The sequence below is a fragment of the Amborella trichopoda genome, chromosome 2 (genome assembly GCF_054954075.1).
Source record: "Amborella trichopoda isolate Santa Cruz 75 chromosome 2, AtrichopodaSantaCruz75HAP2 v2.0, whole genome shotgun sequence".
Lineage (NCBI taxonomy): Eukaryota > Viridiplantae > Streptophyta > Magnoliopsida > Amborellales > Amborellaceae > Amborella > Amborella trichopoda.
The window spans coordinates 50,422,474-50,438,135 of NC_142337.1; the positions used below are offsets into that span (position 1 = coordinate 50,422,474).

General features: G+C 36.1%; 1 protein-coding gene across 2 annotated transcripts; it reads right to left on the reverse strand.

The window, feature by feature from the left end:
* Positions 1-651: 651 nt before the first annotated feature.
* LOC18431604 (uncharacterized) lies at positions 652-13,198 on the reverse strand. Of its 2 annotated transcripts, XM_088858453.1 has the most exons (7): positions 12,997-13,198; positions 9,896-11,741; positions 9,586-9,790; positions 9,235-9,489; positions 6,244-7,029; positions 1,149-1,203; positions 652-1,045 (listed from the first exon to the last, which is right to left on the reverse strand). In XM_088858453.1, exons 2-4 carry the CDS (start codon positions 11,700-11,702, stop codon positions 9,246-9,248), a joined length of 2,256 nt encoding a protein of 751 aa, XP_088714579.1. In that variant the 5' UTR covers positions 11,703-11,741; positions 12,997-13,198; the 3' UTR covers positions 652-1,045; positions 1,149-1,203; positions 6,244-7,029; positions 9,235-9,245. The 2 variants fall into 2 exon arrangements, with proteins under 2 accessions (XP_088714579.1, XP_088714578.1); XM_088858452.1 differs by lacking the exon at positions 6,244-7,029.
* Between the last annotated feature and the right edge of the window lie 2,464 nt (positions 13,199-15,662).

Consider the following 15,662-nt stretch of genomic DNA (forward strand, 5'->3'; position numbering starts at 1 on the left):
AATTTCACTAAAAGAGGTTTTGATGCCCAAATATCTTCAAATTGATCATCTCGACATCAACATGCATTGACATGAGAAACAAAAAATGGATTTCAAGTTTTGAGAATAGTATCTTGCAAGGCATTTTTAGATTGTCAATTTTCAATATTTTCAAGTTTTCATAGATACGCTCGATCTACACTATTTTTTAAACTTTTAATTTTATAATTAAAGACATATATTTTTAGGCAATGATTTCATGCAACGGTTGTCATAAAGATTTCCAGTATTAAATCCACATTTCTCAACACTATTTGAAGGTGCACTTTACTTTAATTGTTTAGAGCCTCGGCTATATACAAACCTCACCCTTTTGTGACTGCCCAACGGGAAGTGTCATTGTAGTGAAAGGAGATTCTTTAAGTAGTTTACTAAGAAACAGAGAATTCCTTGGACCTTGGTAACCTTTTGGAGATCTCGTATAGAACTGTGTATAGAGAGGCTAACGAAGTTGCAGGTAATTTGGCTAAATTCGGTTTTGCACAACCAGAGCTAGTGGTGTTGATGGTTCACCGTAAAGCTTCGGCCTCAATGATTTTTCTTTGTAATCTTTCTTGATTAATAAAATTTTGTAATTTTGTCAAAAAAAGAAAAAAGGAAAGTATAATTCCCTTTTCTTTTTTTTTGGATACTTCGTGCATTTTATTAATCACTTGCAAATATCAACAAACTAAGACAAGTTAAATGTTAAAAAAAGTTCAACATCACCTTCCGCAAATAGAGCATTGTACACAATCTTTGTGTTGCAATGTCCCACCAGCTATGACGTGCTAGTGCAAACCAGAACAAAGCTCAGCATATGCAAACCTAATCTTACATAAGTATACTGGGAAAAAATCTTTCTCACTAGTCATATAGCACTTTTGCATTATGAATCCTTGACTGCTTACTCTTATCTTTGTCCTTCTTCTCTTTGGCCTTGTCGCTCCTCAATATCGCCTTCTCTATGGCCTTCTTTTTGCGGAGTGCCTTGGACCTTCTTATAGGGATAGGCTTCTTGAACTGTCTGCACAAAACAACATGAAAAGTTTGGGATTCTTTTCCTTAAAAAGTTGACCATTAAGATTACAATAGAATTTGGAAATAACCCAGCTGAGTGAGTATAATACCGGTTAACCACACCAAGTGCTGGTTTTGAAGCAATTCCTTCTGATGTATCCATGCCTGCATGTGATAACTCCAAATGTTAGGGTCTTGGCACTAAAATACAACTAGATGAATGCAAATGACAATTCAAAATACTAAACTAAAATTTGAAAACATATAGTAAGTGATGACAATTTATCTATTTTTTATCAGCTTGAAACTGTGGTCTTTCCTGAAGAACAGCAACAATTTGGATTTCAAACTAGGTGAAAAATATAGTTGCATTACGCAAGATCTGCACGGCATCCAGAATTGGTAGACAACCAAAAGAATCATATTCACCTTCCATTTGAAAATAGGCAGCATACAAGCAAATCAGTTGCATTGCCAAATTTCCAAAAATGACGAAGAAATCCAAGGCAGTCAACAAACACCTTCTTCACACCTTAGTAGAAGCCCTCCCAGCACTAATAAGCATTTGTCATTCATAAAATCGTGGGCCTTCTCTTTTAATGGAAGTAAAAGAAAGATGCCAAGAACACCTCTTCCCATTTTTCCCTTGGGACAATTTATTCCTTTTCTATTTGATTGTTTGTTAAAAAAATCAGTAAAATGGTCAGACCACCTCAATAAATAAAGGTGGTGGTTAAATAAATCAATTTACCAATAAAGTGATTATTCATAAAGATCTTTTCACTTAGGTACCAACTCGATGATTTTATCAAAACATGCCCAAAAGTGTCCTCATTCCAGGTTTGGGATCCAGACTAAGGTTTGGGATCCAAACTAAGGGCATGGGCATATTGCAATGTGCTCAAGGGACTAAAGTGGCTAAATTACAAAGACAAACACACTAGTTGTGGATTCCATACCCGTAGTGAGATATTTCAGTGAAAAACATGATCCAGGATTGGAACCTGGAAAAAGCAAGGTTAATTTCATTAATTTGCTTAGGCCATTTAAGTCGAGCCAAATGACTAAACTACCATGCTTGTTCTAAATTCTCAACCTGGAACCAGTGATTTTGTTTAAAAAAACATGTTCAGGGATTGAAACCTGGAAAAAACATGAGTATTTATGTCACTTAACTGTGGCCAAAAAAAATTGCCCTTGCTTGTCCAGATTCTGAACTAGAACAAGGCAGTTTAGGCATTTCTTGATAAAATCATTGAGGAAGTACCAAACTAGAAAGATCTTTATAAAAAAACCAGTTTTTTGGTAAATCTATGGATTTAATCACCGCATGCTTTTTTGAGGTGGTTCAACCATGTTGACGTTTTCTTTTGGTGAAATTACAGAAATGAGCAACTTTACCTTGTCTCTCTTCCATTTTTCCCAAAATCTTAAATTGACCTAATCACCTAACCCATGTGGATCAGTTTCCAATTCTGATTCATTTCTTGATGCATAAAAAATACACACATTAGCTTGCAAAACTATTCCCATTTTCTTAATCTTGTTCCTGAACAGAAAGAGAGAGAAGCAATAAAAGATACAAAAATGTCACATACAGATCAAGATCCTTCTGATGCCAACAGAAGTTGCAAAACAATGTCTTTTATCCATATAATAGACTCTACTACAAGTAGACTAGTCTCTAATACCCAAGTAGACTGTCCTAAACAAAAGATAAAATACTCAACTCCACACCCCTTAAGCTCCCAATGCCCATGAAATTACTTTCCCACATGCAATGACCTCCCTCCTCACTCCCTCCCCCCTAAGCTGACAGGATATCCACAAGGTAGCCGAAGTCTCGTACACTTTTCAGGGAATTCATATTTCAACTTTCCTTTCTATTCATATAAAAGATCCTACTGTAGCTTAAATTCTGAGTCTACCAAACTTCAAGACTTAGAATTACTGAGGCCCAAGACCCTAGGGAATACAACGCACATGTCTAAAGAGAAACTCCCTTAAGCAAATGGCTCCCAACCTAACCTTTGACCCTAGCCCCAAGAATTAGAATGGAATCTCTTGAGCCATTACTTCCTCATAGCATCCAAACCAGCATGGTCCAAAATTACCCACCCAATCCTTTTGGCAATAGGGTGTTAGTTACCTTATCTCAACCAACCACTACCTCTACTACACCCCACCTTCCCTCCCCCAAACATCAAAGTACCTCAACAAACTAATGAAGAGTCTATTCACCACAATGGTATGAGCTTATCAAAGAACTAATTTCCATGCTACATTCTTGGAAAGGTTTGTGATCCTCCGAAGTGACCAAGCCTCAGCTTGCAACAGGACCCTTTTGTGATCCCATTTTTCACCACTTGAGACCTAACCCAGGAATAAAATATCAACAGGAGCTTCAAATCTCCATGAAAACTATTACTGAAAATTAAAACAGGAGGCAAATATTAGATTTTGCTTGGCCGTAGAAAGCATTTGCTCTTCCATCCCATCTAGCATTCAAATGCCCACTCAACTGCAAATCCCAAAGCTCCAAGGGAAGTCCTAAAAATGTAGCTGGGAGAAAAAACTACCTAAGCCAAAGAACCAGCAAAGTACATTCAATTGCCCAGCTAGAATACAACTCAACAATTATGCTGGCGGAGCACTCTAAAGATTCATCAACTGTTTACTGATGGCTCCAACAAAAGGATCAGAAAGTTGCAGATGATGCATAATTCCCTCTATCTCCCAGAAAATACCATCTTGCCAACATCAGCTGGAAATCACCATCATGCAATTAAACAGCTAATTAAGGAATCATTATTTCAAGCAAATATTTCCTAATTCACAAAACATGGGCATTAAGAAAAAGGGAAAAAGAAATGGACAGTGGCTTATTATAAGAAATCATACAAATCAGTCCCCGAAATCCAATTCAAGAAACTGGCCTCGGTGACATGGATAGAAAGGCCATTTTAAGAAGAGGAAATAAAGAGAGCAGTTCTCACTACGAGGAAAGATGGAGCACCTCGCCCTGATTGATTTCAGGTAGCATTCTTTCAAGATTTCTGGGATATTCTCAAAAGCAAAAACCTTTCCACTTTCAATGAGTTCTATCAAAGGGGAAATGATAAACAAGGCCATGAATGCCACCTTAATTGCTCTTGTCCCAAAGGAGGGGAAGAAAATATCAAATATTTGCAACCTCAATTTGTTGACAATTAAGGTTTGCAACCTATTAGTTTTCAGAATATTACACATTGATTATCTCAAAAGTGCTTGCAAGCTGACCATAAGAGGGCCCTCCCCAAATAATTTTACTTCCACAGGCAGCTTGGGAGATATAAACACATCTTGGAAGGGGCCTTGGTGACATACAAGTGTATTCATTTGAGCCACAAAGTAAGGAAGCCAGCGGTGCTTTGCATACCTGACCTTGAAAAACAACAATGTTGATTAGAATTATCTCAGAGAGAAAATCCAATTAAATGGAATTTGGAGATAGATGGGGAAATTGGATGGCAGGATGCTCATCTACTTTGGACTTCTTAATGCCATCAATGGACCCCCAAAAGGCATCTTCCAGAGCTATAAAGTTCTGAGACAAGGTGATCCATGGTTCGCTTTCCCGTTTATGTTAGATGGGGTATATGCCTCTGGCAAACTATCAAGGCTCCACTCATCCTCAAATGGTCGGATAGTGTCACATCTGCAATATGCAGATCACACTTTGTTATTTTATGATGACAAAACTGAAGAAATGAAAACCCTCTGGCTGTGCTTGAGCTGGTTCGAAGTCACATCAAGGATAAGAAAATATGACAGACAAAGCTCTTGGGAATTGGCTTACAAGAAAATCAGCCAGTGGATCTGGCCAGATACAGCAATATGGGAATGATTTATCACCAAACAAATACCGGGGCTTCCCTTATGCCATGGCAAGCCTACTACAGGCATGTGGGGGATTGTGGCAGAGAGGTTTGAGAAGAAGTTGACAAACATGAAAGACAGAGTAGTTATCTATGGGAGGTAAATTGACAATCATTAAATTCACCTCAGTATACTTGTATACTTAACTTAGTATGCCATTTATGTAGTCAAAAAGGTAGAGAAATTAATGAGGGATTTCCTGTGAGGTGGACTGTCAAACAAACACAAGACACACTTGGGAGGGTGTGTTTGATAACAGGAAGTTAGGGGGAGGAAGAAGGAACTTCTCCATTACTGTACAACTTCCGTGTTTGATGCACAGACCTTATACAGTAAAGAAGTTCTCCTTAGAACTTCCTTATGCCCTTGTGCTTAAGAAAAAAAGTTCCATCTAAAACAATGGAACTTAAAATAGGAACTTGGCCCAAGAGGGCTATTTCCTCAAACCCTATTCTGCCTCCCTCTTTGTATTTATATTTATATTGTTATTTTATATTTGTAATATTTTATATTATATTATATATATTATTTATATAATACATATTTATATTATATAATACACTATGTATTTTATAAAATATAAATAACACATAAATTATAATTTAATTATATTATATATAATAGATGAATATCATATATTGTTATAGATTATATATAATATATATATTTGTATTATATACAATATATTCATGTAATATAATATATAATATATTTTATTTATGTAATAGATACATATTTGTATTATATATAATATATTCATGAAATATAATATATAATATATAACATATTTTATTATATATAATGTATCATTTATGTAACAAATATTTACAATGTTATATATACAAATAATCAAATATTGTTAATAAAATAAATCTAAAATACACTACTATATATGATATTATAATTTGTTGATATTTAAATCATTAATATATAATATATTTTATTTATGTAATAGATATTTACAATAGAGTATATAATACAAATATTTATTAATAAAATAAATATATATATTTATGTAATATAATATATTTTATAATATAATATATTTTATTTATGTAAAAGATATTTACAATACGATATATATTATATATTGTTTAAATATTCAATTTATAATATTTTAATAGTATTTAAATAGTGCTAATATAAATATAACTTTATATTCCATCCGGTTGTCAAACACAAGTACCTAGAATTTCTTTAACATTCCAACAGGTTATCAAACATTTCCTTACAGTAACTTCGTTCTTCCCAACAAAGTAGAACTTCCAATTTTCAGGGGACATTTACCTTCCAGTTATCAAACAGGCCCTAAGGGTAAATAGCGACTGGGGATCTTAAGGGTCAGAGAAATAAACTTGGCTCTGTTAAGCAAATGGTGTTGGAGAATGGAGACAAAGGGGAATTGGCGGCCATTGAAAGCAGCTACCAACCATGGGAATTTGTCTGGGGCATGGTATTAATTGCTGCCTGAAAAAGATATCCAATACATCAGACAATAAGCTGGGATGAAAAGAAAATTAGTGTTTTGTCTTGACCATTGGCTAGGGTCCCTGTTCACATTGGCTACAATCCCTGAAATCTCAATGAAGTGGTGAAGGGAGTTGGATTTATGTATGGGCACCAGGCCTCCGTGCGCTTTCAAGGAAGATTTGTGTACTGATAAACAAAGGTATTTTTCCAGTGAGTTCTTTGTATCAGGTCCTAGAACAGACTGTGCTGCCAAACTCTATTTCTCATACAATCTGGCTGATTCTGCTCCCAAACGGATTCAGATGTTCACTTGCCTGTCATTCTTGACAAGGTACACTGTATAGGTTATCTGATCAGGCGTGGCATGATGATCCCCAATTTATGTTATGTAAACAGGCATCAGAGTCAGTCCACCAGCTGTGTTTTACTTTGTAGCACAGGGCATGGCATGCAATATGGGCGCTCTTGTCGTAAATTTATTTGGCCTTTGCTCGGTTATACCAGATTCATTAGAAGCTCTGATGCGTAGTAGCACAATTGCCCCCTCCCTCAGCTGGGCTTAATCCTATGGAGGCTTACCATTATAGCCATAATATCGCTCACCTGGTTAAAGCACAATAACAGATACTTCAGTGATAAGCACATATAGAAGGAATAAAGGAAAGAACATCTCAAAGTCACTATAGTTTCATGGGTGAAATCTAGAAACAGCTCTGGAGGTACCCTATGTATGATTGCAAGGCTAAATGGCAGGAGATTGCAACTGCTAAGCTCCCGAGAGAAGGAAGATTTACCAATCGGTTGGCACCTCATGAAGGCTATGTGAAATCAAACGAAGTTACTGAGGGGGAGCATGAGTTGGAGAGCTAGTGAGAGGAAAAAAATAACTAATAGTCAGGTCCTCAACAAGAGTGTACCACAAATGAAGCAGAGACCTGGGTGCTGCTATTTGGCCTTAGAAACCTACATTGCTGGTAGAACTCAATTACAGTAATAATCCGAGTAAATCATAGGGAACCGTACCTCATTAGCTCCAAAATGTGTTTGATAAGATTTTTTCATTGTCTTATCTTCAGGATTAGGACTGAGTTTTCCCATATTTGTAGGGAGTCTAATGAGCTTGCAGAATCCACAGTGCAGGATGGAAACTCCAAAATCTCTCCCAAAAAAACCATTGTCGAGGCATATCTTGTTAAGAGATATGTGAGAGAATTTTACTTCACTTATTACACGCTGGAGTCTTTAATGTATAGATTCATTTTTATGCAGGATATATACATGAACACACAGTTTTTAATCAATCAAATACCATTAATATCAAAAGAAAGTAAATATAAAACTCTAGAGGGCTTTGCAAGGTCAAACTATTGGCAGGGTTCGCAGCAGCAAAAAGCCCTCTTCAACTTTCGATTTGATGTTGCAAAGCATTCTCAAACAAGAGCTTTGCATAACATAAAAGCACTCATTGAAGAAACAAAGAAAACTACAAGGGAAAAAACAAACCAACGAATGCAAGCAAGAAAAAAGATGCGCGTTAGCGCAACAGCTTTCATACTAGGCTAGCCGTTGCTTCTTGCAATAAAACGGATGCGCATTAGCACAGCGACTTTTGTGCTAGGCTAGCCGTTGATTCTTGCAAGAAAACAGATGCGCGTTAGTGCAACAGCTTTAACGCGCATCTGTTTTCGTGCTAGGCTAGCCGTTGCTTCTTGCAAAAAAACAGATGGGCGTTAGCGCAACTGCTTTCGCAGGAAGAAAAGAGAAAACAAAAGCCCAACCCCAGTAAAAATAAATAAAAACCCCCAAGATATTCCTTCAAAACTAATTTATTCACATGAATGAAAAATCACTTGTTTATAGAAGGCTAATTTTGCAGTTTAAGTGTCATTTATAGACGGGATTCCCTAAATGAAAGTAAATGGCTATACAAAGGAGCAGTCATTCCATGGAAAAGATGGAACTTGTATGCATGCTATTGCAGGAGCACTACATTAACTTTTTCTGATTTTTAAAGTCATTAATGGAACAAGTATGCATTTGGATGGCACTACAGTAGGCAAACAGCATGCCAGTATGACCAAAAAAAATATACAAAAGCATAACTGTACGGATGACTCAAGCAACGGACTGAGGTTTAACCATGGAGGGCAACTTAGTTCTTGGAACCACTCATGTAACCTTATGTCCTCGTTCTGTTCCTTTATTTTACAAAAGCATAACTCTTTACGAAAAGAAACTACTTGTTTGCATGCACAGAATGTTCTCTCTCCAGAATTCAGCTACGTACAAACTAATGCTGTCTTTGGGAAGGATTATATCATTAGCTTTCTTATATGGGTAAAGATGCCATGATGTTCCCTCACTTGACAGCACCTTTTATAATGAGTGGCTACCCAAACACAGCAGTTCTAACCTATGTCATAAGCAAAGGATTAGAAAAACCTCATGAGGTCTTTCTATTCCCTTTGCATTATTTTTTAAATCAGTTTACAAATATGAAATTTCCAGCATCCTTTCCTCATTATATGTTTTGTAATGACTGGCCTTGCCTATAGCGTTTAAGCAATTGACACGAGCTATTGGCAAACAGAATCTAAATTTACTACAAAGAAATTCCATTTCTATAGAAAGTCTCTTTGTTTGTGACATACCTTATCTATGCATTCCAAAAAATAAACTTCCGAAAATAAACTAGTGTATGCGTATGCTAAAAAGAGAAGTCGCCCACATTCCTGTCCACATACAAAACTTCACTATATGTCACTTGCTAGCTTATTATACTAAAGAGTTATTGGAGACAGGAAAGACCTGAATTGCCACTATTGTATGTCAGTGCCATCTTCTTCTTCACCAAGTTGCTCTACTTGTGTATTGCCATCACCAACTTCCATGCTCATAAGCTCCAAAGGGATGTCTTCCCCAACTATTGGTCTATCCAAGGTCATCCAGTCCATGTCATCATCCCCCTCGAGCATCGATGGCTCAAATTCCACAACCCATTCTTCCGAAGTGTCAATATTCTCCAATGCAATAGGATCAATAAGCTTCATCTTTGCATTCTCCCTACCAAAGAACAAAACATTTCAACCTTTCCAAAAACAATATCCAAACTCCCAAATCTTAAATCCACAAACCAGTCTCCACATACGTTGTACATACCGTTGCCTCAAACGTAGGTTGTAGTGCACAAAAACTAAGTCAGTGAGTCTTTTATGCTCCAACCTATTACTTTTAGTCGTGTGCATACGCACGAAAACAGACCAATCGCACTCATAACCAGATGCACTGCAAGTCTGGCTAAGTACACGCATTGCCAAACGCTTTAAGTTGGGGCATTGCCCTCCAAATGTAGACCACCAATCAGCTGTAATTATCCACACAGAGTAACAATAAACACATCATCTCATTTACTATAAGACCAAAAATTAAGTGAAAAGAGAGAGAGAGAGAGAGAGAGGAAAAAACTTACAAGGAAGCATGGTATTCCTCGCTCGAATTGCCATGCTCCTTCCAAAGTCACCTCCAGACGATTTATAAACATTGAGCTCCTTAATAACCTTGTCATGATTGCGTTGCCCTGATACTAGCCTCTCAATGCAGTCTAATATCCCTGTAGTGACCCCTGGGTGGTCATCTGAGAAACCTGGGCTAAAGAAGCACGCAGGGTTAAGAACATATCCTGCTGCATGAAGAGGTCGTTGAAGTTGCCTATCCCACTGTGAATCAACTATATCCCAAATAGGCATGTAGTCTGACTTTTTGCTCTTAAATGCAATACGAATGGCATCTTTCACACGTAACATAGCCTCATATATGTATCCCATAGCAGGTCTTTGCTCACTGTCTACCATCCTTAGAACTCGCAATAGAGGCTCAGTATATCGAATCACTTGAGTGCATGACGTCCAAAAGTGTGAATCCAATAAAATATCAACCACCAATGTACCATTGCTCTTCTTTGCATATGCACTGTCTAACCAATCTTTCGAAGTGACCATAGCTCTCAATCCATCTTTTTGGGCAACCATGCTTTGCAATGTCAAGAAATTGGTAGCAGACCGGGTGCTTGATGGCCAAACCAATTCCTTTCCATTTGTAAATTTACGCATCATATTCAAAACAGTCGCATGGTTATAAATAAACTTTGTGATTTCCCTTGCCGTTCTGATTACTTTCTTAACTTCTTCAATTTCTCCTATCTTGAATAGAATCAAATCAATGCAACGAGCAGCACATGGACTCCAAAATATAGAAGGATATGTTTCACAAAGCATATTTCCAGCAATCGCATAACTTTCAACATTATCAGTGATAATTTGCACAACATTATTCACACCCACCTCCTCAACCACTTCCTTAAACAATGCATACATGCTTTCAGCAGACTCAACTATCTCTGATGCATTCACCGATCTTAAAAATACAGTTCCCTTTGGACAATATACCAAAAAATTAATCAAAGTCATGCCTCTCCCATCACTCCACCCATCAACCATAATCGTACAACCCAATGATGCCCAATACTTCCTATATGTTTGTATATGACTCTTTACCTCTTCCAATACCTTCTTCAGGATCCGACCCCTCATATCCTGGTATGTCGGAACCTCATATCCAGGGCTTATGGCTGATATGGCATCCACCATTTGTTGAAAATAAAAAGACTTCACACCATCAAAGGGAATAGCACTATCAAAAAAGAAACGGCCAATCGCCATATCAACATTTTCTTTCACAACTTTCCCTAGAAGGGCACCCTTAGAGCTCGCCTGACCACCACGGACACTACAAGGAACAATGGAATTACCTGCTTCTCTCGCTAAACGGTTACTCTTTTTTCTACTTCCCTCTACCACGTCAGGCACAACTTTACCCTTGTCTTTAGCAGAGGACTCCAAATTAGTTTGGGGTGACTCTGATTCCAACAAAGGCTTTGGCTCAACAGAGAAGGAAATTGGGGATGCAGATGTCTGGGCATCAACATAATCCTCAATAATCTTTTGACGTTTTTGGTGATCTGAAACCACTTCTCCTAAGTTTTGAGTCATTTGATACCTAATTTCAGCAGGGACACTTTTACAAGGGGCTACGTTTCCCTTCCTTCCAGCTAAATGTTCCTTAACACGGTGAATCCCCCCTCCACTGATTAGTTTTCGACAGTATAAACAAATGTATTTTGATTTCCCCTCATCTTTTATAAGCTCGCAATGGCGCCAGGCAATATCACGAGAGGAACAATGGGTGTTTGTGGAATCCATAGCAGAATTTGAAGCCATGCCTAAGACCCTATACTTTGTCTAAGTGTGGGGAAAGACCTAGAAAGAAAGTGCAAAAGGTAGCATCAGATGCCTTGATTCAGTGACCAAATAGAAGATTTACATGGACATTGAATTTGAATAAGAACCAGAAAACCTAATAGTGGTACAAACACTAGGAAATCTCGGGTTCCATCAAACATAAGTCTTTCGAAACCCTCTCTCCCTCTCCTTGCGATAAATTGGGCCAAATACTTTCAGCTAAATAAAACTAATCAGAAGGAATTCAAAATAGATACATAAAATTCTGAGCATAAAAACAGGGCTTTCCTACAGAGTCCAAATTGATAAACTGTCTTCTTTTTTTTCAGGTATTTCAGCGGTAGATTGATGACCTGTCTGGTGTGCAAACCCAGTGATGATTGTCTGGTTATCTGCGCTTAAGAAGTTAACAAACACTTTGACAGGGGGATAGAGAGAGAGAGAGAAAGAAAGAGAGAGAAAGAGAGAGAGAGAAAGAAAGAGAGAGAAAGAGAGAGAGAGAGAAAGAAAGAGAGAGAAAGAGAGAGAGAGAGAAAGAGCCAGAAAGAAAGAAAGAGAGAGAGAGAAAGAGCCAGAAAGAAAGAAAGAGAGAGAAAGAGAGAGAGAAAGAGCGAGAAAGAAAGAAAGAGAGAGAGAGAGGGCTTCACAGCATCTGAGAACAGGAACAGAGAGACAGATACTGGTTCACAAGAGAGGCCAGTTCGCATGGTAGAGAGAGAAAGAGAGAACATCACAGCCTTGGATAGAGTAAGCAGTTCACAGCGTGTGTGTGCAATAGAGAGAGAAAGAGAGAGACCGGCTCACACCAGAGAGACCAGTTAACGCCACGGCCTAGAGAGAAGGAGAGCGAGACCAGTTCAACTATCGGTCTAAACCGAACTATCTAGACTCGACCAGGAGAGGCTGTCAAACCGGCCCAGCCGGTTTCCCAGTATTTTCTCCCTAACTTTTCAAAACGCACAAACAGCCAGCCAGCTCAGCAGATAAGCCCGGTCAACCACAACTAAACCGGCCGAATGTTCAGTTAACCGGAAGCAGCCAGTTCTTCCGGTTACAGCCGGTTCCGTAAACAATAAGTAAAGTAGAGACAATGGATTCGCAGAGCATCTTACATCACAGATCAGTTCAAGACAAACAATTCATGGAAATTAAGAATAATAATCCTTCAAAATACAATTAAAATGGAATAAAAGTTACAAGATAGCCATGGAGAACAAAATTTAAAAGCAGTAAAATTCAAATTGGGAATGGAATAAATGGAGAAAGTGAATACCTTGAGGCTGAAATTGGGTGTTTTCTGAAGAAGTATCCATGGCCACCACATCGCTGGTATTCTGCTTCTTGTTCCTTTTTTTCGCCATTAAAACTTCAAAGAAAGCCACCGATTTACGGGCGCTAGGGTTTTTCAGAGTTCTGGACTGGAGACGGGTTTCCCTCACAGGTAAGGTTCAGTGTAACTCTGGGGCTTCAATGACTTTGCAATCTTGTCAAAATCCATTTTAGAATTAGGTTTAAATAAGTAAAGCCTCAACTCAAAATTCACCGAACATCACAATTCTGAAAAGAAAACTTTCACATCGATCATCACAGCCTTGCCCATTAGGGTTCTAAAAATAAAAACATACAAGCTCTTAAAATAATATATATTATTATAATATAGGAAAAATTTGATATAGAATTTTAATTCTTCATATTATCTAAACCCTCTTTTCATTTTTTTTTCAAGTGGCATAAGAAAATCTTTAAAGATTTTACAATACCCTTTCATCTCTAATATCCATCTTTTATTGACTTTTAATCATAAAACTTAACCCCAAAAAATCATTTTATATCATTTTAAGCCAAATTTTTTTTAATAGGTAAAAAGGGAAAAAAAATGATTAAAAAAGTTATTAGGTTAAAATAGTATACAAATATTTGTTGGAACTAATTTTTATGATAAAAAAATCAATAAAATAGGGAGATAAAAGATGATGGGGTACAGTGAAATATTTAAGAGTTTCTTTATGCTGCTTGAAAGAAAAACGAAATGAGTGGCTACTATGAAATAACGTGAGGAATTAGGGTTCTATATAAAAAATTTTCAATAATATATTATCTAGACTGGACATTTCACTAGAAATAAGTGTTAATATGCAAAATATGTAAATTTTTTAGCTTCAAATTTTATAGTCGGAGTTAAAAATTGATTTTAGAGTCTTCATGAAATTCCTATAGCTTAAAGTGCTTTCCAACAAGAAATCGAAGTGAGTCTTTACTTTGTTTTTATAAAACCTAGGCCTTACAAAAATTGCATCCTTTATAAATTGGCATCCTCTTTGGTAACATATTCACAATATAATAGTAATGTTTGTCCCACTTATTATTTTACACTGAGTTATTGATTTCTCGGTAATATATAAGCAATATTTATATTTTATCATTAACATATTAGTATATTTATATAAATATTTATTAATATAAATGTATAAGATTAGGCCACAACCTAAAAAAAATTGATTATTAAGCATTGATTTCACATATTCTAAAAAATTAAACCCCTGTACTAAATCAATTTTTACATATTTCAAAATTTTAAATCTGGTTGATCTATAGAACCAAATGAATTTTACAGATTATGCATGGTTTATTTTTTTACATATTTACGTAGTAAATCAATAAAATCTATTTACAAAGTAAATTTATAAATAGATTTTGTGAAGGTTGATGTTACACAGAGACAGTAAAAACACAATACAAAAACTGAAAACAATTTCAAAACATACCACTAAACCCTTAAAATTTACTTGTAAAGCACTAATGATTTACTTGTACAATTAATTTATGCCACACCTTTAAACTTTAATATTCGTGCCCAATACTAAAAAGTAAGAGACCTGAAGATAGGAGAGAGAGATTTGTGTTGTGTCTGTAAAATGAGAGAGAAGGGGTGAGAGCTTTTTTTTTGGGGAAATCATAGTTAGCAAGTTGCCATTTTTTATGGTGATTTTTTTTTGTAAATATCACCATTTTTATAAGTGATTTAATCTATAATATTTTCAAAATATTGGGAAAATATGATATGTCCCTACAACAGACTTGTTGCCTCGCGGGTGCATTTCGTGGTGGAGAAAGAAAAACCCCCTTATATAGCTAGCGAAAACCTTTGTAGCTGGGCTATTTTTGATAGGCTCCATGCCTTGCTATTGGTGTGTCAAAGGTTCTTCACATGGAGGACTGTGCTTTATTTTGACTTTTGAAAAAAAAAACTTTTCAAGAAAAACTTTTCTATATTTATTGCATCCAAAATTCAAAATTCACTTTGCTTTTTATATCTTTATCCCTTCTATTTGTTGGATATGGTGATTATCGATAAGTTTCATAAAGGAAATAGAAATCCAAAAGATTAGGCCATTAAGATATATCTCTTGGTTCTTGAGATATATGTAACATCGATAGAAAGTTTCTTATTTGGTGTGGTAACCATATATATATATATATATATATATATATATATATATATATATATATATATATATATATATATATATATATATATATATATATATGATGAAAAAGCAGAGGATTTGCCATGCCTGTAAATATAGACCTCTTGGTATTCTTGTGGCGTGTGTGTTTCATGCTTTATTTATAGTTCATGTTCTCTCATGTTTTGTTTCTAGTTGGATAAGTGCATGATCTTGGTGGGATCCAATTTTTAGGATTCTTATTTACGTATCTAAGATGATTCTTAAATCCTAACAAGTGGTGTCAAAGCGCATGGTTTAGTACAAGGCTAGTGTTTTGTACATTTGATTGAAGAAAACACATGGCAACATATGCGAGCATTAGTAACATAAAAAAATAGGCGAGATAATTGATATTGATAAGTTTCTTAAAAGAAATAGAAAGCATTAAGACTCTTGGATAAATTTATTGGTTCTTGAGATATATGTAACA

Coding starts and splice junctions, on each gene's coding strand:
- LOC18431604 (XM_088858452.1), bottom strand. CDS start 11,702: ATGGCTTCAAATTCTGCTATGGATTCCACAAACACCCATTGTTCCTCT. Junction 9,791..9,895: donor GAGGAATACCATGCTTCCTT/GTAAGTTTTTTC, acceptor GGATAATTACAG/CTGATTGGTGGTCTACATTT. Junction 9,490..9,585: donor AACCTACGTTTGAGGCAACG/GTATGTACAACG, acceptor GTTCTTTGGTAG/GGAGAATGCAAAGATGAAGC.